This window comes from Geotrypetes seraphini, chromosome 7 (assembly GCF_902459505.1).
Source record: "Geotrypetes seraphini chromosome 7, aGeoSer1.1, whole genome shotgun sequence".
Lineage (NCBI taxonomy): Eukaryota > Metazoa > Chordata > Amphibia > Gymnophiona > Dermophiidae > Geotrypetes > Geotrypetes seraphini.
The window spans coordinates 52470001-52492268 of NC_047090.1; the positions used below are offsets into that span (position 1 = coordinate 52470001).

Below are 22268 nucleotides of genomic sequence, written 5' to 3' on the forward strand. Positions count from 1 at the left end.
AACCCACTTGCATCCCATGTCCTGACAAAATATATCTTTACTGTAACCCACTTGCATCCCATGTCCTGACAAAATATATCTTTACTGTAACCCACTTGCATCCCATGTCCTGACAAAATATATCTTTACTGTAACCCACTTGCATTCCATGTACTGACAAAATATATCTTTACTCTAACCCACTTGCATCCCATGTACTGACAAAATATATCTTTACTCTAACCCACTTGCATCCCATGTACTGACTAAACTTGTCTTTATTGTAAACCGCTTCGAACTTCACGGTATAGCGGTATATAAGAAATAAATTATTATTATTATCTCTATCTCTCTATCTCTCTCTATAAAACTTTATTCTTAGTAGTAATTCTTACTAATATAAACAAAGGGGGAAATTGTCTTACAGACCTATGTGGTATGCCAGCGGTGGACCCACTATCAGCAGCAAAATCTGATGTAGTTGCAAACGTGTTGCTGGATGAACAAGCCAAGCCCAGGGTCGTTGGTGGTATCCCAGCACCCTCTGGTTCGTGGCCATGGATTGTGAGTCTGCAAAATAAAAACGAGCACTATTGTGGAGGTACTCTCATCAGTAACACATACATTGTTACTGCAGCACACTGCAGGTTTAGGTAAGCAATTTTTTTATATTGTATGGGGGTGACCTCTATAGAAAATTTGAATTGAAAGGGATGTTATGGAAATTTGTTCTCTAGAATGAGCATGTTTTATTTTCAAGTGATATTCGTAGCTATTATAAAAACTTAAAGGGTTCACACACAAATTATGCTGGGGTTGTAGGAACTAATAAAGCTGATCATGGGGTATAGAATTTAGCCCGAGGTTTCTGAAAATCTTATGGAGATCAAGCTGTTGACTTTGGCCCATAAGCCTCTCCTCATATCCATGATCTTGAATGCTGATCTTTTGGTTATGCCCTACAGTGAGCCTGTGATTTGGTTTTTGTTAACAATGTGACATCTAAATAGCATTGGGGTAGGTTCATACAACAACAATTTATTATTTCTATAGTGCTACCAGGCGCACACAGTTCTGTACATGCAAGAGACAGTCCCTGCTCAGAAGAGCTTACAATCTCAAAGACTCCATCTTTGAGTCTAAGGTAAGTATTTGCATCAAAGACAGAAATGAGGGGGACAAACTAACTTGCGTCGAAGACAATACTATGGGAGACAAATTAACTCGAACCGGGAAATCTCCATGCAAACCGGACAAACTTAGTGAATGGACGGCTATGTATGTTAACGCACGTAGTTTGGACAATAAAATTCTGGAATTGGAAACAGAAATGAGAAATGCCGACCTAGATGTGGTGGCGATAACAGAAACCTGGTTCTCAGAGTCCCATGGATGGGATATGGCTATACCAGGTTATAACTTGCTCCGCTGAGACAGAGAAAGCAAAACCGGGGGAGGGGTACCACTATACATCAGAGAGGACATCAGTTACCAGGATAATAGACATCAAGTATACGGGGGAATCCCTCTGGGTGAACCTTGCCAGGGGCAATGACAAATGCCTGTATCTTGGTGTTGTGTACAGACCTCCAAAACAACAAGACAACATAGACAAAGAATTAATCGAAGACATCGAAACCATCACTCTGTGTGGAGACACTAATCAAGGGAAAAGTGCCCTTGGACTGGAAAATTGCTAACGTCATTCCGCTCCACAAAAAGGGATGCAGGTCAGAGGCTGAAAATTACAGACCTGTGTGTCTTACATCAATAGTGTGTAAACTTATGGAGACATTGATTAAAAACAGATTGGATATGATTCTGGATGACGAGAGGCTGAGGGATCCCCACCAGCATGGATTTACGAAGGGAAGGTCTTGTCAATCCAATCTGATAAGCTTCTTTGACTGGGTAACGAAAAAACTAGATAGGGGAGAGTCCCTGGATATAGTGTATTTAGAATTCAGTAAAGCCTTTGATAGTGTCCCACACTTATTGAACAAAATGAATACAATGGGACTAGGAGAAACATTGACGGCATGGGTTAAAGACTGGCTTAGTGGTAGACTTCAGAGGGTGGTGGTAAATGGTACTTCCTCAGAAACGTCGGAAGTGACCAGTGGAGTGCTGCAGGGCTCGGTCTTAGGTCTGATACTATTTAATATCTTTGTATGGGACCTACACCAAGGACTTCAAGGTAAGATCACATTATTTGCTGTTGACACTAAGATATGCAACGTAGTGGGCAGCGCAACCGTGCCTGACACTATGAGGCAGGACCTACTTTTACTAGAAAAATGTTCAAATACTTGGCAACTGAGTTTTAACGCCAAAAAGTGTAAGGTTATACACCTTGGTAACGGTAACCCCTGCAAAACATACACCCTAAATGGTGAAACCTTAACAAGAACTGTCGCAGAACGGGACCTGGGTGTAATCATTAGTGAAGATATGAGGACTACCAATCAAGTGGAGAAAGCTTCAACCAAGGCTAGACAAATGCTGGGTTGCATCCGAAGAAGTTTTGTCAGCCGAAAGCCTGAAGTTATAATGCCGTTGTACAGGTCCATGGTGAGACCTCATCTGGAATACTGTGCTCAGTTTTGGAGGCCACATTATCAAAAGTATGTGAAGAGAGAATGGAATCGGTTCAGCGAATGGCCACTAAGATGGTCTCAGGGCTCAAGGATCTCCCATATGAAGAACATCTAAGCAGGCTGCAGTTATATTCTCTCGAGGAACGCAGAGAGAGGGGAGACATGATAGAGACATTCAAATATCTTACAGGCCGTGCTGAGGTGGAGGAAGATATCTTTTTCCTTACAGGTCCCTACGGCAACAAGAGGGCATCCGCTCAAACTCAAGGGTGGGAGACTTTATGGCGACATCAGGAAGTACTTCTTCACTGAAAGGGTGGTTGATCGTTGGAATGGTCTTCCACGTCAGATAGTCGAAGTCAGCAACGTGCTCGACTTCAAGAGACGATGGGATAAACATGTGGGTTCACTCCAGGGAAATGCTTAGGAGAGGGTTCTTTTAAGGGGAGGGTTCTTTGAGTGGGCAGACTTGTTGGGTCGTCAACCCTTTTCTGCTATCATACTCTATGTATTCTAATCTAATTGACGCCCAGAGGAGGCTAAAGGGCGGTAGGGGACTATTAAGGGAATGACAGACAAATATGTTGGTTGGGTCAGTGTTTAAATGCAACTTCAATTATGTGGGCTTTTTTTTTGGCTTTGAATACCGCCAGAGACGGAGCCTGACATAGCAAACCAGGCAGGTTATTCCAAGCATGTGGCATGGCAGGGTAGAGGGACGGAGATGGGAGTTGGCGGTAGATGAGAAGGGTACAAAGGAGGAACTTGTCTGATGAGGGGAGTATAGGGAGTAACGAGAGGTGCAGAGCGAGTATACTTGAACGTCAGTAAGAGGATTTGAATCGTATGCGGAGATGGACTAGGAGCCAATGAAGTAACCTGAGGAGAGGAGTAATGTGAGTATAATGACCCTGGTGGAATATGAGGCACGCAGCAGTGTTCGGAACAGATTGAAGTGGAGATGGAGTAGCAGTAGACCAGTGAGAAGCACATTGCAGTAATCCACACAAGAGGGTTTTAGCTACGAGCTCAGATAGGAAAGGGTGGATTTTAGCAATATTAAAGAGAAAGGACAAGTTTGGGCAGTTCTTACCACTTTGATTTAATTTGCTCATATATAAAATTTACAATTAAAATTATTCAAAGTATTTTAAACAAAAAAATGTGAAAAGCCAAAAACTATGCATATAGCATAAAATTAATTATAAAATTCTGATGGTGTCCTAAAAGTCATGTAAGAAGATGAAACATTGATAGGCATAAAATTGAGGTGTCTGAAACAAAATAGCTTAGTTTGTCTCTGATTGTTTCATGCTCCCTCCCATCCCATGTCATATCTGTATTTGTACCCTAGTTTAAAAAAAAAAAAAAACCCTCAACAGAAGAGAATTTTAACACAGACTTTAAATTACAAGTTTTCATCAATTGAGGATCCCTGATCTTAGCAACAGATTATAATTCTTTTGCAGATCATTGACAAACACAAAACATGCCAAGGATACTTATTAGTTAAAGGAATGAGCTGCTTAAGCAACTTTTAAATAATTGGCACTATTATATTGGTAGATTACAGTAGAATAATCAAGGATGCGGGCAACATACCTTACTGCTGAATTCTTTGTGCCGCTACATTTGTTTTCCCTGAGCTTTTAAAATTCATTTTCTTTGTTTTAATACTTCTATTTATTATTTATAAAGTGCTACCAGACACACGCAGCATTGTTTTACTGTTTTGTATACTGAATATGTATACCCTAGAGGAAAGGAGAGACAGGGGAGATATGATTCAGACGTTCAAATACTTGAAGGGTATTAATGTAGAACAAAATCTTTTCCAGAGAAAGGAAAATAGTAAAACCAGAGGACATAATTTGAGGTTGAGGGGTGGTAGATTCAGGGGCAATGTTAGGAAATTATACTTTACGGAGAGGGTAGTGGATGCCTGGAATGCGCTCCCGAGAGAGGTGGTGGAGAGTTAAACTGTGACTGAGTTCAAAGAAGTGTGATTTAGAATCAGAAAATAATATTAAAAATTGAACTAAGGCCAGTACTGGGCAGACTTGCACGGTCTGTGTCTGTATATGGCCGTTTGGTGGAGGATGGGCTGGGGAGGGCTTCAATGACTGGGAGAGTATAGATGGGCTGGAGTAAGTCTTAACAGAGATTTCGGCAGTTGGAACCCAAGCACAGCACCGGGTAAAGCTTTGGATTCTTGCCCAGAAATAGCTAAGAAGAAAAAAATTAAAAAAATTAAATTGAATCAGGTTGGGCAGACTGGATGGACCATTTAGGTCTTTATCTGCCATCATCTACTATGTTACTATGTTTTACTGAATTTTGATGCGACATTTCAGGGTGAATTGCCAAAATCATTTCTGCAGACTAAATGTGGAGGGGAGAAGTGATATGTTGGTTAGAGCTGCTGCCTCAGCACCCTGAGGTTGAGAGTTCAATCCAAGCCTCCTCCCTGTGATTCTGGGCAAGTAACCTCCCATTGTCCCAGGACAGATAAAGAAAATACATGAGTACCTGATTAATGTATTATAAACCGGTTTGGGTGAATCTTAATGAAAAAGGCAGTTAATAAATCCCAATAAATAAATGTCTACCATTATGTCCGGAAGGAATCCACCCTAGAGTATTGAAGGAACTAAAGGAGGAAATAGCGGAACTACTACAGCAGGTTTGGAGGATTGGAAGATAGCCAATGTTACACCCACCTTTAAAAAGGGATCGAGAGGTGACCCGGGGAACTACAGACCGGTAAGTCTGATCTCAGTTCCGGGGAAAATGGCGGAAGCACTGATAAAAGATAGCATCGAGGAACATCTAGAGAGGCATAAACTTATGATAACAAGGCAACATGGCTTCTGCAAGGGAAGATCGTGCCTGACGAACATTTGCACTTCTTCGAAGGAATTAACAAATGGATGGACAAAGGGGACCCCATAGACATTGTATACTTAGACTTCCAAAAAGCCTTTGACAAGGTACCCCATGAACACCGACTTCGGAAACTAAAGAACCATGGGGTGGAAGGAGACGTATACAGATGGATCAGGAGTTGGTTGGCGGGCAGGAAGCAGAGAGTAGGAGTGAAGGGCCACTACTCGGACTGCTGGAGGAAGGTCACGAGTGGTGTTCCGCTGGGGTCGGTGCTTGGACCGCTGCTATTCAATGTATTTATAAATGATTTAGAAACAGGGACGAAGAGCAAAGTAATAAAATTTGCAGATGACACCAAGCTATTTAATGGGGCCAGGACTAAAGAGGACTGCAAAGATTTACAAAGGGTCCTGAACAAACTAGGGGAGTGGGCGACGAGATGGCAGATGAAGTTCAATGTAGAGAAATGTAAAGTCCTACACATAGGAAACAGAAACCTGAGGTAAAGCTACACAATGGGAGGGCTGCTATTGAGTGAGAGTACCCAAGAAAGGGACTTGGGGGTAATAGTTGGCATGACCATGAAGCCATCGGCACAATGCGCAGCGACCACTAAGAAAGCAAATAGAATGCTAGGAATAATCAAGAAGGGTATTACAAGCAGAACGAAAGAAGTTATCCTGCCGTTGTATTGGGCGATGGTGCGCCCGAATCTGGAGTACTGCGTCCAATATTGGTCGCCGTACCTAAAGAAGGATATGGCTATACTCGAGAGGGTTCAGAAGAGAGCGACGTGTGTGATAAAAGGTATGGAAAACATTTCATACGCTGAAAGATTAGAGAGATGGAGCTTTTTTCCCTGGAGAAGAGGAGACTTAGAGGGGATATGATAGAGACTTACAAGATCACGAAGGGCATAGAGAAAGTGGAGAGGGACAGATTCTTCAAACTTTCGACAACTAGAAGAATGAGAGGACATTTGGAAAAATTAAAAGGAGACCGATTCAGAACCAATGCTAGGAAGTTCTTCTTCACCTAACGGGTGGTGGACACCTGGAACACGCTTCCAGAAGGCGTGATAGGGCAGAGTACGGTATTGGACAATTTTCTGAAGGAATTGGACAATTTTCTGAAGGAAAGGGTATAGATAGGGGACTACTATACAGGGCCTGGACCTGATGGGCCACCGTGTGAGCAGACTGCTGGGCATGATGGATCTCTGGTCTGACCCATCAGAGGCGGTTTGCGGAAGTTTCGCCCCCAACATTTCGCCCCTAGCAATTCGCCCCTCACATTTCGCCCCCCACATTTCGCCCCCAGGTATGTTTTGCCCCCGGAAGTTTCGCCCCCACACATTTCGCCCCCTGGATGTTTCGCCCCCACACATTTTGCCCCCGGATGTTTCATCCCCATCGCGTTGGATTATGTGTACTACATCAATAATATGTCTCAAAATGATGAATGATTAAGATTAAAATGATGAAAAAATAAAATAAAAAAAGGTAAAATGATTAAGTAGGTATTTTTTACCTGATTTTTGTCAGAGAAGTCACTGGTCCGCCGGGACCAAACCGGATTTTTCAGAATTTGAGAGGACCAAAATACATAATTTACTTTTTTTGCTTTATTTTATCATGTTAAAATGGTGATTTGTTTCAAAAATCGAAAATTTGGGGGAGATGTCTCCTTTATCCCCAGAGCGAAGTCATTGATTTCTGTGATGTTTATCATTTTATTTTTTATTTTTTACTGTGCAAAACAAAAACTAACTTGTCAAATGAAATAACAGTCCAAACACAACACCGTCAAATAACAAGTAAAATGAAATACAGTGATAAAGTGAACCTAAAAGTCAGAAGCACAAACGTCAATCAAAATTCAAAATTGTATGCTATTCCTCTGAGATAGTCGATCAAATTTCGATTGCCCAAGTCCTCCACAATACGCCGAATCCTTGCAGAAATCGCCGCGTATTTCTTGTTTCGCGCATTGACAGGATTGCCGGCTATAATCTGCGTGATTTCAAAATTGTGAAGGCCTTGCTGTCTTTTCAAGCAGTTGATGAAGCGGTATATATTGGGGAAAAGTGAGCTGCAGGTTTCTTGAAAGCTGCGATGCCAGCCCTCGATGTCATTGTTCGTCCGATGTTGGCCGTTCAACGTTCGTTGATGAACATTCCAAAACTGAACTGGAAACAATGGATTCTGGCGTCCTCTTCGGTTCATTCGACCAATGTAGGTGTCCTCGAAATAGTTGGCAATGGGTACTGCTTCTTCTGGAAAGTTGGGATCGTCCAGCAGCTCTTCAAATGATTGCACAACAATGACCGGAGGCAGAAAAGCAAGAGCTGGTATCATGCGGATCCACTGGGCAAATTCATGGTCATTTTGGTAGTGCACTTTCAATCCTTCATTCTGAACTCTTCGCCATATTGACTGCGACAGGTGGAAGAAGCAGCCTGTTTTCTCGATGTTAGGAAACTCGATTTCAAACGCTTGAATTGCAGCTTGTTCAAAATTGGTCATCAACTGCTGCGGTTGGAGACCTGGCTGCATATTCTTAAGCTGCTGCAGCATGTGTCGATAGGTTGTTCGGGTCTTGTTCGGCAACAGCGCGTACAATGCTGGAATGATGACACCACCGTGAACTGCATGAATCGTATAAAGCTGCTCGAACAAAGCTGGTGCAGTAGAAAACGTGCCATCAGCGAACCATTCACTGCTCTGTGCCAACGAGTGGAGATATCCCTCGTTCCAAATATCAATATTCGGCTGGTTCCAGTCCCTGAATAAAAATAAAAATAATTTAGGCATAAATTTAGGCGGTGGATGGAGGTCCGCCAAATTTTCAAAGTCCAAAAAAGGGTCAGAAATAGTCAGGGTTCGACGTTTCTCGACGAGCTCTATTCACTGGCATCAAAAAATTCCGAAAGACAAAAAAAATATTTTTTCTTCATTTTTTTGAGCTATTACGTTAATGGAATGTTTGACAAATTCTACTAAAATTCTACCAAAAATTGTACGAAGTAATTCAGTAAAATTAAATGTGGAAGATTATATAGCAACAATAATTCAAGAAAACACTTAAAACGGCTTAGAAGACTCAGACATACTTGATTTTCAGAAAAACGATGCCATTTGTGGCTATTTTTGAGACCATTTTGGATATGTTCCTCCCCCTCCCCCCCCCGAGGGCCTCCCTCTCAAAATTCTGAACTGTTACATGTATGGTGACAAGTTGTTTGACCAATTCTAATAAATTAAGAAATTTTTTGCCATTTTATGTGCCACAAAGTGATATAAAATGCGAGCAAATAACGCCTACATGTACGAGTACATAATGCTAATAGCTTGAAGAGAAAAGTTTACCCGAGTCCCACAAAAGAAATTGCTGTTGGACTCCATTGATAATGATCTCCTGAAATTCTGGCGGGATGACGAGTTGATCAATGGTTTGAGGCAGCCGCGGCATACCCTCGAGTTGTCTTGACGCTCGAATTGATCTCTTTAGCGAATCTTTTCTAGGCAGAAGCGCTCCAACGTTTGCATGGCTGCCTGAAATGACCTCACTGAGAATCTGCTGTGGCGTCTCCTGTGTCGACCTTGCCCTGGCAGTAACTTCATTGATTAATCGAACTGCTTCAGGCCTTGCTGCCTGTGCTGCATGATTATGAGCATTTACGATTTTCACAACTTCGCCATCAATTCCTCGAGTCCAAACGCGTCCTTTACACGTTGACCGCTTTTCGCATACCCAAATAGCATGGCTGTCATCTGCTGTTCGTTTAGAGAATAAATAAATATGATTTTCGTAAACTAGCTTCTTCTTGCCACGCTTTGAAAGAACTGAATCCATAAATAAAAAAAATCACTACACAGATCAATTAATCAAGCGCCAATTCGGAAATCGTAAGGACTAAATGACCAAGAGGCAAGAACCCGTTATATTTATAGAAGTGTAGAGCTTCTGGGATCAACCTTAATTGGAACGTTTTGGCGGGGGCGAAGGTTAAGCTCTGTAGAATTTTGCAAAGTCATTGGCGACTGGCGACTATAATCAGAATACATCAGGTCAGGTCAGGTATTGATGTAGCAGTCACACATACATACATACTAGGGGAAAAACGCTAAATGTGCGGGGGCGAAATGTGCGGGGGCGAAATGGCCGAATTTAGCACTGGCGACTATAATCAGAATACATCACAAACATTAAAATCTAGGTCAGAGCACTGGCGACTATAATCAGAATACATCACAAACATTAAAATCTAGGTCAGGTATTGATGTAGCAGTCACACATACATACATACTAGGGGAAAAACGCTAAATGTGTGGGGGCGAAATGTGCGGGGGCGAAAAGTGTGGGGGCAAAACATCCGGGGGGCAAAATGTGTGGGGGTGAAAGTTCCGGGGGCAAAACGTACCTGGGGGCGAAATATGGGGGGCGAAATGTGAGGGGCGAATTGCTGGGGGCGAAATGTTGGGGGCGAACCTTCCGGATCCCATCAGAGGCACGGCTTATGTTCTTATGTTCTTAAGTGTTTCTACCTAGCTCTCCCTCAGTTCTTCGAAATCTGTTACTCTAGCCATCAGAGATTGGTAAATCATGCCAAACAAATCTAATTGAATTTTTTGATTGGGTGACCAGAGAATTGGATCAAGAGCATATGCTAGATGTAATATACTTAGATTTCAGCAAAGCCTATGACACGGTTCCTCATAGGAGACTCATAAACTTGACAGGCTGAAGTTAGAACCCAAAGTGGTGAACTGGATTAGAAATTGGTTGATGGGACAGACACCAGAGGGTGGTGGTTAATAGAATTCGCTTGGAGGAGGGAAAGGTGAGTACTGGAGTCCCTGAGGGATTGATGCTGGGGCCAATCCTGTTCAATATGTTTGTGAGCGACATTGCTGAAGGATTAGAAGGTAAAGTTTTACTTTTTGCTGATGATTAAAAAGTCCGAGAGCTTGTCTCGATGGATGGCTCTAACGCGGAGCTGGGAGGCCCTCGGGGCCGTCCGTCGGGTAGGGATTAGGGGAGGGGGGGTTAAGGCAGGAATAACATTTGAATGTTGAGGGTAGAGGCCTTCCCGCCGGGGGATTGGCCTCTGATAGGGCAAAGTTGCGGCCGTAGGGTGGGGTGGGAGGAGTATAAAAAGAGGGCTCTAAGAGGACCTTAACGGTTTCCGGTCCTCCGAAGCAACTTTGCGGTGTTGGGTTCGTGAGGAGACTTGTGGCTTGCCCCTCAACTATGGCACGCGCACCTTCTGGCGGCTTGTCTGACCCAGCGGAGCTGTCCCTGTTGGCCGGCGATTCGCTCGATGAAGACGAGCCAACGCCGGTGAGTGGGGCTGCAAGGAGCTGCCTCCTCGGCGCTCGCGTTTGGCTGCCCGAACCGTGATTGCACCCGAGGTTGTGGGGGAAGTACAGGCAGTTGCTGACAGTGAGGGGTCGGCCCACAGGGGCAGAAGCAGACTGCCGGGAGTGCGGGGAAGAGCCGTGACGCTTACCGAGCTGGGGGTAGGCTGGAGGGGACTTCCCCTGCAACTGCTGCAGGGGCTGTTGGAACGTCAGCTGCTGGACTCCTTCCTGCATCTGCCTGTAGCTGCTCGGGCTGGTGGGGGGAGTGTTAGTGCTGGGTTGGAATTTAGCCGGCTGGATGGGGCGGCTTCTTCCTCGGTGGAGGGTGGTATGGTCGGGGGAGGTTCTGTGGAGATCCCGGTGTTGCCCTCTACATCTGGGACGGGTCACGGGCCGCCTGGGAGCTCGGCCAGCTGGTGGTCACCTTGGGCGTCGGATCCTTGGGGGACTCCTTGGGGTCCTGTTCCCTGGGCTGTAGTTCCGCCTCCATTCCACGGAGCTATCCCGCCGCTGCCTTGGGGCTCGGGTGTTTCCGTTGGGGGTGGACCTCGGGGGTTTGAGGGGGTGGGAGACCAGCGGGTGGGGGCTTGGCCCTCGGGGCTAACTTATCCTCATGCTGTGCAGGTTGCTAGCCCCTGTCTGGATTTTTTCCCCCAGGATTCTGCTGCTGGACGTGAGTGCGTCGCTGGGACATCTGCGAAAGGAGTGTGTGACGAAGGACAGGATGCAGCCCCGCGGACCGGAGTCGAGGAGCACGCGCGGGCGGCCCATTGGAGTCCTGCTACGGTGGTTGCTGCGGAGGGCGCCACTCCTGGAGCGGCAGGTGGTGGAGGCAGACCTGCTGGAGACCTGACCACGGGTAACATGGCCTTAGAGGCTGGGGTTATTGGTAGGGGTAGGAGGAGGAAGGGAAAGGTAGGAAAGGCCATCAGAGTAGGGCTTCTTCGTCCTCTTCGTCTTCTTTAACCTCCTCTTCCTCTTCAACGTCATCTTCCTCGTCAGGGTCACCTCGGCGGGGGGGCGGGTGAGAGGTCAGTGCAGGAAGGGGCTGATCGGGGGGCCCCGGCTCTTGTAGCACTGTTGGAGCTGTGGGAGAAGGTTCCATGGTCTCTTCATCGCAAGATTAGGAGGCGTTCGTGTGTTGACATTTTTAGGCTTTTGGAGGGCAGAGTGCTCCAAAGAAGAGTAAGAAGGAGGGGGGGGAAGCCTAAGTGGGTTTGGTGTCCCACAATGTTGTGAATTGGTCGCGTGCGTTTTTGCGTTTAGCCAGTGTTTGGGGACGGGAGCACCTTCAGGACTACGGCCTTTTGTTGGCATACGCGGATTCCATTCTCGATGGTTATCAGCGGTTCGGTGGTTGGGCCTGGCTCAACTACGATGAAACGTTCCGTGACAAGATGGAGGAGAACAGGCACATGTCTTGGGGTACGCAGGACATTAATCAGTGGCTCACCCATATGGCGAAACCTGGGGAGTCCGGCCTGACTGTTGCAGGTAAGCCGGGGCTTCCGGTCTCTGGGGGGGGTTCATTCCTTTCGTCCCACAGGAGGCCCAGGGGCCGGGGGGGGGGTGTCCCGGTCTCTGCTGGCAGTTCAACAAATCCTCCTGTTCCTTTACGGACTGTCGCTTCCGTCATGCCTGCTCCTCGTGTGGACAGGGCCACTCGGCTCTCAAGTGCCCCAAGAAAGGAGCTGGAGCGCCTCTTGCACCGGCCAAGTGAGGTCGGGGTGCTGGAGTTGCCCACTCCAGTCCGGGTGGGTGCCATGAGGCCTTGGTTGGACTGTTACGGGGATGGGAGGGCGGCTGCGATTCTGGCCGGTGGATTTAGCGAAGGTTTTGTTATTCCATGTTCACTTCCCCTGGATAATGTGCAGGCTTCCAATGCTTCCTCAGTTTCTCAGTTGCGGGTGGAGGTACGGCGTAAGTTGCGTGAGGAAATTGCGCAGGCACGGGTGCGGGCCCTTTTCTAGAACGCCCGTTCCCGGTAATGGTGTTGTCCCCTCTGGCGATCATTCCTAAGAAGGAGCCGGGGAAATTTTGCCTGATTCATAACTTGTCCAGGCCCGTAGGTCAATCTGTGAATGACGGTATTCCTCGCGAGCTCTGTTTGGTCCGCTACGTTTCCTTCGACAGTGCTTTGCGTCTGGTACGAATCGTGGGCAGTGGGGCTTTGTTGGCCAAGGTGGACATCGAGTCGGCCTTTCGGTTGTTGCCGGTTCATCTTTCTTCCTATCCGTTGCTGGGCTTTCGGTTTGAGGGTTCCTTTTATTTTGACCGCTGTCTGCCGATGGGTTGTTCCATCTCCTTTGCTTTTTTTTGAGTTGTTCAGCTTCTTTCTACACTGGGTTACTGTTCGACGTGCGGGGAGGGAATCGGTTGTTCCCTATCTGGATGATTTTCTGTTCGTCGGGTGGGCGGGATCTGGTGATTGCGGTCTGCTAAAATCTACCTTCAAAGCGATGGCTGCTGAATTCGGGGTGCTGTTGTCTGCTGATAAATCAGAAGGACCCACTTCTTGCCTCACCTTCTTGGGGATCGAAATTGACTCGATTGCTATGGTGACTCGGCTGCCGCAGGGCAAGGTGCGACAGTTGTTAGCGTTGATTTCTCTGGTTCAGAGTACCCGAAAACCTTCTCTGCGGGTTGTGCAGTCTTTGTTGGGGTCCCTTAACTTTGCCTGTCGGGTCCTGCCTATGGGATGGGCTTTTTGCGTCGTTTAGCGGCGGCGACGTCGGGTGTTCATGATCGCCGACACTTTGTCCGGATTACAGCAGGGATTCGGACGGATTTACATATATGGTCTCTCTTAGCCCATTTCAACGGGTTGCTCCCCATTCAGTTCCCGGATGCCTCTAACTTGGATCTGGAGCTGCAATCGGATGTGGCTGGGGGTGTGGGTTTCGGACTCTATTGTCAAGGGGACTGGTGCGCAGCAGTGTGGCCTGAGAGTTGGTGGCGGGCGGGTATTACTCGCAATGTGACCTTGCTGGAGCTTTTCCCCTTGTTAGTTGCGTGTGAGTTGTGGCTGGAGAAGTTGCAGAACCGGCGAGTCGTTTTCTGGTGTGACAACATGGGGGTGGTGGAGGTAGTGAACAGGCAGGCTGCAAAATGTTTGCAGGTGAATGGGGTGATGCGGGAACTGGTCTTGCGCTGTTTGCGCCTTAATTTGTACATTCGGGCTTGGCACGTCCCTGGGGTTCAGAACAGGCTTGCTGATGCACTTTCTCGTTTTCAATTCTTGCAGTTTCGCCAGCTGGCGCCTTCAGCGAAGACGGAGGGGTCGCCTATGCCAGAACATTTATGGGGCCGGTTGGTGAGCGGATCTGGAGCTTGTTGCAGCGGTCTGCAGCGCCTGCTACTTGGACCCGGTACAATCGGGGTTTCGTGACTGTATTTCATTTTCTGCATATGCGGGGTTGGGTCCCCAGCCCTGTCCCGGAGGTTTTGTTAGCGGACTTATTAGCAGGATCTCAGCTGGAGGGATATTCCCGTAGTGCGGCGGCAGGTCAACTGGCGGGCTTTGCTTTCTTTTGTAGGGCCTTCGGGTGGTCCTGCCTGGCGTTGGGGTTTTTGCCTCGCAGGATGTTGGCGGCCTGGGGTCGGGTGGCACCACGGTTGCCGGATGCTCAGTTGCCAATCACGCATGCATTGTTATCCCGTCTCATCGGGGAGTTGCCTATAGTGGCGAGTTCTAGCTTTGAAGCTTGTTTGTTTAGGGTGGCTTTTTCATTGGCGTTCTTTGGGGCACTGCGAGTGGGTGAGCTGCTTGTACATCCGTCTTGACACCCAGGGCCTGCGTGGTCTCCTACATAGTCAGGTGCACGTTACTGGGGATACGGTGCGTTAGTTCATTGCCCGGTCTAAGTTGGATCAGCTGGGCAGGGGGCGCACATTGGTACTGCGCCGAGTGGTGGGCTGTGCTTCATGCCCGGTCCAATCGCTGGAAGCCTATATGGCGGTTCGACCTTGCTCGGACGTGGCGTTGTTGCTGCATGTGGATGGCGTTCGTCTCACTCGTTGCCAATTTCTGGCGGTCTTGCGTCGGGCTCTGGGCCGGTGCGATGCAGAGCCGGCGTGCTTCTGCATGCACTCTTTTCACATTGGGGCTGCCACTAGTGCATTTGAGGCTGGGGTTCCTGCTGTGGCTATTCAAAGGCTGGGTAGATGGTCGTCTGAGGCCTATCGCAGCTACATTCGTCTGGCAGATTCCATACATGGGGATTCTCAGCCTGGTGGGTTGGGTTAGTGGGTGCTCCTGAGCTGGTTGGGGTGGCTGGAGCGGTTTGGTGGGTGGTTGATTACTGGGTATGAGTGTTTGCCTTTCGGGGGTGTATGGGCGGGTTCACTAAATGGCTTCTTGTTACTAACCTTTTGGGTTTTGGGGACGTTGGCTTGACTGCTGAGTTTTGCTTTTCAGGTGCTGCACAGCGTGTCCTGTCGGTTTGGAACATTGGGCACTCCTTTGTCCATTGGGTCGGGGAGCGTGCAGTGATACAACCGTGTGGTCAGCACTTGGATCTCCGTCATCGCGGAGTCTACGTCTCTTGGTGGGGTCAGCATGGCATGTGTTGGCATCAGCTGCTCCCCCTTCTGGAGGACCTGCGGCACTGTGCTCGGCGTCCTGATCTATTGCTTTTTCACCTCGGAGGCAACGATGTTGATTCGCTTAGCGGGAAACATTTAATAGATATGGTGATCTGGGGGTGATTCAGGGTTGGTTTCCGGGTGCCGGCTCATTTGGTCCGATATTATTCCACGGCCGAAGCAGTTGGTGTCTCGTAGATGGACCAGGGGGCTTATTAAGGTGAATAGGCAGATTGGTAGGTGAGTGGAAGCTCGGGGCGGGGTACAGATCCGGCATTCCTGGGTTGATGTGTTTTGTTCAGGTTTGTTTTACCGGGATCTGGTGCATCTTTCGGACGTCGGGTGGAATCTCTTGCTCGATGATTTTGCTACCTGTTGCGAGCGTGTGTTGGACCCTTAGCCGCAGCTGTGTTCATTGGGGGAGCCTGTAACGGGTTACAGGCTTGTGGCGGTATCCCGAGCTACTGTCGGCTGGTCTCATCATGGGGATGAGCAGTGGGCCGGTTGGGAGCCGTGCCTGGTGGGTCGGATGACCCTGGACAATGGGGCATGTGGGGACATGCCACCCCCTCGGATCCTTGCTTAGATGGCAGGGTCGGGGGCCATTTACATCTGAGTCAGTAGCTCGGGATCTGGGTTGCAATGGTGATACCATTGTGCTGGTTTAATGGATAAACTGTTATTTAATGCTGTTTGTAATGTTATTTATAATATGTTAAATGTTATTTAAATATGTTAATTTTCAATAAACAGGGCTGTGGCCAGGTTTCTCCACTCAGGTTTACGTGTCTCCTTGGGGTTTGGTTGAGGGTTTGATGGGTAGGAAGATGTTAGCATTAAGAAAGCGGGCCGCTCCAGCTTCCGCTGTTAACTAAGATCTGTAACAGAGTAGACACTGAGGAGGAAGTGGAAAACATGAAAAAGGATCTGCAAAAGTTAGAGGAATGGTCTAATATCTGGCAACTAAAATTCAATGTAAAGAAGTGCAGAGTGTAATGCATTTGGGGATTAGAAATTGGAAGGAACCAGATGTTCTGGGAAGTGAGAGGCTGATATGCACAGATGGGGAGAGGGACCTTGTGATGATAGTGTCTGAAGATCTAAAGGCAAAGAAACAATGTGACAACAGAGGCTGTTGCCAGAAGGATGCTAGATTGTATAGAGAGAAGCGTGACCAGTAGAAGAAAGAAGGTGTTGATGCCCCTGTACAGGTCGATGGTGAGGCCCCACTTGGAGTATTGTGTTCAATTTTGGAGACCGTATCTGGCAAACGACATAAGAAGATTTGAAGCGGTCCAGAAGGCAACAAAAATGGTAGGGGGTTTGCGCCAGAAGATATGAGGAGAGACTGGAAGACCTGAATATGTATACCCTAGAGCAGGGGTGTCAAACTCAGTCACATAAGGGGCCAAAATCTAAAACATAGGCTAAGTCGCAGGCCAAATTTTTTATTAAGATACTTAGGGGTCCTTTTATTAAGGTAAGCTAACCGATTTAGCGTACTAAATGCGCACCTTTATAAAAGGACTCCTTAGTCTTAGTAGAAGTATAGGGTTACAACCTCTCCATCCCCATTCCGGCTCTATGATGTAAACAAAATAAATTTTTTTTAAATTTTTCCTCTCTTAGGACCTAGTTCACACCTGCTGTCTTAACACCAGCTTTGTAAGGTCAAGGGCCATGCATTTGATACACCACCTTTCTATGGTACAATAAAGCAGTTTACCTGACTTACAACAGACTTGAGAAGTGGGTAGAAGGTAGTGACATGCAATCAGAGAACACTGAGAAGCAGGAGAAAAACAGTGTTAAGCAGATAGAGAGAGCACTAAAAGGAGAAGTACAGTGAAGGACAGACAGCTAGAGGGCACCGAGAATCGGAAATAAAAACAGCGAGAGGCAAGTAGTAGCACAGAAATGGCAGCGCGACAAGTAGGTAGAGGGCCCCAAGAAGCTCAATGACAAGTAGGTAGAGAGCACTTTGAAGAGGGCTGAGAACAATGACAGACAAGTAGACAGTACTGTATCAGGTAGGCACCCCTCCCCCATCTCTGCTTCGCGGGCTCCTGCAATCTATTATGTCTCATTCTCCAGGCTCCTCCCATCTACCGACAGCATTTTAAAACTTTTTAAAGCAGGCGGTACCAACCAGCCCGAGGAAACTGAAGTGCTGCCTCCGAGCTACACGAGCCGCCTCTTGGGCGCCAACACAGATCTGCACGGCCCAGCTGTTGATGTAAACGTGCAGCGCCAGATCCAGGCGCAGGCCAAAGAGGGGCCCAATAGCACACAACCATCTCCAGGTGCAGCCATCAGGTGAAGCACAGCTCCACCAATGTGAAAAGGAGCCACGTTGAAATCGGAAGGAACGTGCTGCGGCAGGGCTCCAATTTAGATGCAGCTCCTTTGCTCGCTGGCGGACCTGCACCGCACGTGATGGAAAGAGGGAATGAACAGTGGGCATAATCTCTGCGATGGCAGAAATTGTTTGGTGGTCCAAATTTTATTACCCCACAGGCCAGAGTTTGACGTCTGCCCTAGAGGAAAGGAGGGACAGGAGAGATGTTATTCAGACTAGAGAATGACACAGGGAAAAAATCTGTCCCCGTCACTGCACCGTCCCCGGCCCACCATCCTCTGCACCGCCCCGTCACCGCCGTTCCCTTCACCACCCCGTCACCGCCATCCCTTTCACCGCCCCGTCACCGCCACTGCCATCCCATTCAGCGCCCCGTCACCGTCCCCGCAGCATCCATATAAGCCTTAGTACTGCAATATTTAGCTTATTCCTTTCTTATAAATCAAAGTTCCTGCTGCTGAACTAGAGAAAGAGATGTTCAGCTGGCAGGGCTTTGTTTATAAATTTTTATCAACACAACTAATATACTACTTTATCCTAAAGCAAAAAATAAATAAATAAATAGAATTTTTTTTCTACCTTTGTTGTCTGGTTTCTGCTTTCCACATCTTCTCATTCAATTCCTTCCATCCACTGTGTGTCTTCTCTCTGCGTCTTCCATTTGCTGTTACTGTGCCTCTCCCTTCACCCCCTCCCACAATTGATCTAGCACCCATCTTCTTCCCTCCGCTCCCCCATAGTCTGGCATCTGTCTTCTTCTTCCCTTCCAGCGTCTTCTCCCCACTCTGCCTTCCACATTTCCAAGGAAGAGAAACTTTTCCCTTTCACCTCCTCCTTCCTTGTGTGAGCCAGAACACGCGGTCCCTGCAGCCCCCACCCGCACACCGGCTTGATCATTTAACCAGCTTCCTCTCTCCAGCTCTCCTTAGTTTGCCGGCTTTCTTTTTTGGCGACCGGCACACTTTCAAAGAGCCGCGCATGCGCGGCAGCTCAAAGTTCAATCTTCTGCTCTGCTGCAACTTCCTGTTTCCGGTTGGGTCAGAGCAGAAGATTGAATACTGAGCAGCCGCGCATGCGCGGCTCTTTTGAAAGCGTTCCGGTCGCCGAAAAAGAAAGCCGTCAAACTAAGGTGAGGTGGAGAGAGGAAGCTGGTTAAACGATCGAGCCGGTGGGCGGGTGGGGGCACGATCCTTTATGCCTCACTGCAGTGACAAGACCATTCACCGCTCCACGGGGCGATGATGGCCTTGTCCCCGTCCCCACAGAGGCTGCTAATTTTCATTCCCCGTTTTTGGCGGGTTACCCACGGCTAAAAGCGGTAGCTGCGGGTAAACCGCCACCGTGTCATTCTCTAATTCAGACGTTCAAATACTTGAAAGGTATTAACATGGAACAAAATTTTTTCCAGAGAGAAAAAAATGGTAAAACCAGAGGGCGTAATTTGAGGTTGAGGGTGGTAGACTCAAAAGTAATATTAGGAAATTCTTCTTTACGGAGAAGGTGTTGATGTGTGGAATGAACTCCCGAGGGAGGTGGTGGAGAGGAGAACAGTGACAGAGTTCAAAAAAGCGTGGGATGAACACATAGGATCTCTAATCAGAAAATAATGGGTATACATTGAAAGAACTAAGTACTGGGTAGGCTTGCACAATCTGTGTTCTATATATGGACATTTAATTGAGGACCAGCTGGGATGGTTAAGATGGGCTGGAGTGAGCTTTGATGGAGACTCCAGTAGATAGAACCTAAGCACACTACCAGGCAGGGCTCTGGGTTTCTGGCCCAGAAATATCTAAGAAAAAAGGACCATTTAAATTAAATTAATTTATGGAGCATGTATGGTTGGGCAGACTGGATGGACCATTTAGGTCTTTATCTATGTTATGTAACTCTTAAGACATCACCACTTTTACCACTTATTGAAGTGCTGTACCTTGAACCCACAAAATCAGAATAAGTTAATCTTTTAACAAATGAGAACTGGGGTGTAAAAATGCAGTTGCCATGCTATGTCAGACTAAATGTCCTGTATCCAATAGTGGCCAATCCAGGCCACAAGTTCCTGCAGGCTCCCATAAAGAATCTAGATCCCATGCAACTTACTCCCTGTCATTAAAATCATCCATAGTTCCTAGAGATTGGAAGGTGGTCAATGTAAGTCTGACTTTTAAAAGGTTCCAGGAAATTAGACTGGAAAGCTTGACTTCCATGCTGAGCAAAATGGAAACCATTATAAAAAAAATAAAATTATAGAACATGTATACAAACATGGATTAATGGGACAGTGTCAGCATGGATTCAGCCAAGGGAAGTCTTACCTCAATAATTTACTTCATTTATTTGAAGGCATAAATAAACATGGATAATAATAATAATAATTTATTTCTTATATACCGCTATACCGTGAAATTCGAAGCGGTTTACAATAAAGATACATTTGACAGTACATGGGATAGAAACGGTTTACAATAAAGATACATTTAGTCAGTACATGGGATGCAAGTGGTTTACATTAAGAATTCATTTTGTCAGTACATGGGATACAAGTGAGTTACAGTAAAGATATATTTTGTCAGTACATGGGATGCAAGTGGGTTACAATACAAGTGGTTTACTATCAAGGTGCATTTTGTCAGTGTATGGGATACAGGTGGGTTACCATAAAGATACATTTAGTCAGTACATGGGTTACAATAAAGATATGTTTTGTCAGTACATGGGGTGCAGGTGGGTTACAATAAAGATACATTATGTCAGTACATGAGATTCAAGGTGGAAAGTATAATTGGTTTCGGGCCTTGGAATTAGGGGGCGAGGTGGAAGGGTCATGGCGAGGAAGAGTTGGGTATGGGAATTTAGAATTTGTTAAACAGTCGAGTTTTCAGGGATTTTCTAAACTCTGCGTATGTAGTGGCCTCAAGTATGGGCTTTCCAAGAGTGAGCCAATTGATATAGAGTGAGCCAATTGATATAGTAAATCTAGATTTTGAGGAAGCTTTTGACAAACATAGGAACATGATGGCAGATAAAGGCCAAATGGCCCATCTAGTCTGCCCATCCGCAGAAACCGTTATCTCTTTCTCTCTCTGAGAGATCCCACGTGCCTATCTCAGGCCGTTTTGAATTCAGACTCCTGAGAAGATTAAAAAGTCACGGGATAGGAGGCAATGTTCTGTTGTGGATTAGGAATTGGTTATTGGACGGAAAACAGAGGATAGTGTTAAATAGCCTGTTTTCCTCAATGGAGGTGGGTGATTAGTGGTGTGTCACAGGGATCTGTACTGGGACCGGTGTCATTTAACACATTTATAAATGATTTGTCTTTATGATAAGTGAATCTTTGCTCAAGCATTTTTCCAAGAGAATCAGCAGATAATTGGACTACATTTGGTCATTGATTAGTGTTATCTACCTTGTTTTATCATCATACTGTTCTTTGGGACACACCATATATAAATATCCAGGCAATTTTGACTCCTGATGCAGGTGTCATTGTTGAAACACAGCCGTATCGAGTCACTCCAATAGAAGTTCCTTTTGACACATTTGAATCACTTGGTTTCATCATTCCTCATGCTTCCTTTTCATGACTTCATTATTTGTGAGATTAACTTCTCTTCCATTCATAAGAATTTGTATGACCATTTTAGTAAATCAGACTGAAAAATCATTCTAAGCTTAAAAAATTACTTACAATCAGAGAGATGAGCCTGGAAGCTCAGTTTGGTCAAATGATATCCAAAATCTTGATAAATGGCTTAAAACAGTGGTCTCCAACCCTGTCCTGGAGGACCACCAGGCCAATCGGGTTTTCAGGATAACCGTAATGAATATGCATGGAGCAGATTTGCATGCCTGTCACTTCCATTATATGTAAATCTCTCTCATGCATATTCATTAGGGCTAGCCTGAAAACCCACTTGGCCTGGTGATCCTTCAGGACAGGGTTGGGGACCACTGGCTTAAAAGATGTTAGTGCCTGCCTTGATGATGTGAGACGTTAATGATGCACCTTTTTATTTATTTAATTTTTTTCTATCCCGTTCTCCCCAACAAGCTCAGAACAGGTTAACATACATAGAATATAGTCATGACAGGTTACAGTTGATGTATTTACAAATGTTCATCTGAATTTGCTCTATACAGGGAATCTAGTTCCAATATACATTTCTTCTTGATTGTACTTGCAAGAGGTCTAATTTCTTGTGTGTTTTCTGGATTAAATTTTAGTTTTTTGTATGCATATCCAATCTGCCATTCTCAGTTTATTATCCAAACTAGTGATCTTAGAAGAGCTCCCACTGTTAAGTCTGAGGAACTGAATGTTATCAGCATACGGGCAGTCCCCAGGTTAAGAACAAGTTGTTTTTAAAGCTGTTCTTAGGCCGGATTTGTAAGTAACTAAGAACTTGTAAATTTTAAGAATCTTGCTGTTTACCTCTGCTCCCAGCTTACAAAGGGTCTTGCAGCAGGAGGTTGGGAGGGCTGAGCCGAGCACGT

General features: G+C 46.4%; 1 protein-coding gene across 3 annotated transcripts in view; it reads left to right on the plus strand.

The window, feature by feature from the left end:
• OVCH1 (ovochymase 1) overlaps positions 1–22268 on the plus strand; it is a 413341-nt gene that overhangs the window by 341271 nt on the left and 49802 nt on the right. For all 3 annotated transcript variants that reach the window (XM_033953446.1, XM_033953447.1, XM_033953444.1), the window contains one exon: positions 407–632. In XM_033953446.1, the coding sequence (XP_033809337.1) occupies positions 407–632 (226 nt within the window). The remainder of the gene's footprint in view (positions 1–406; positions 633–22268) is intronic.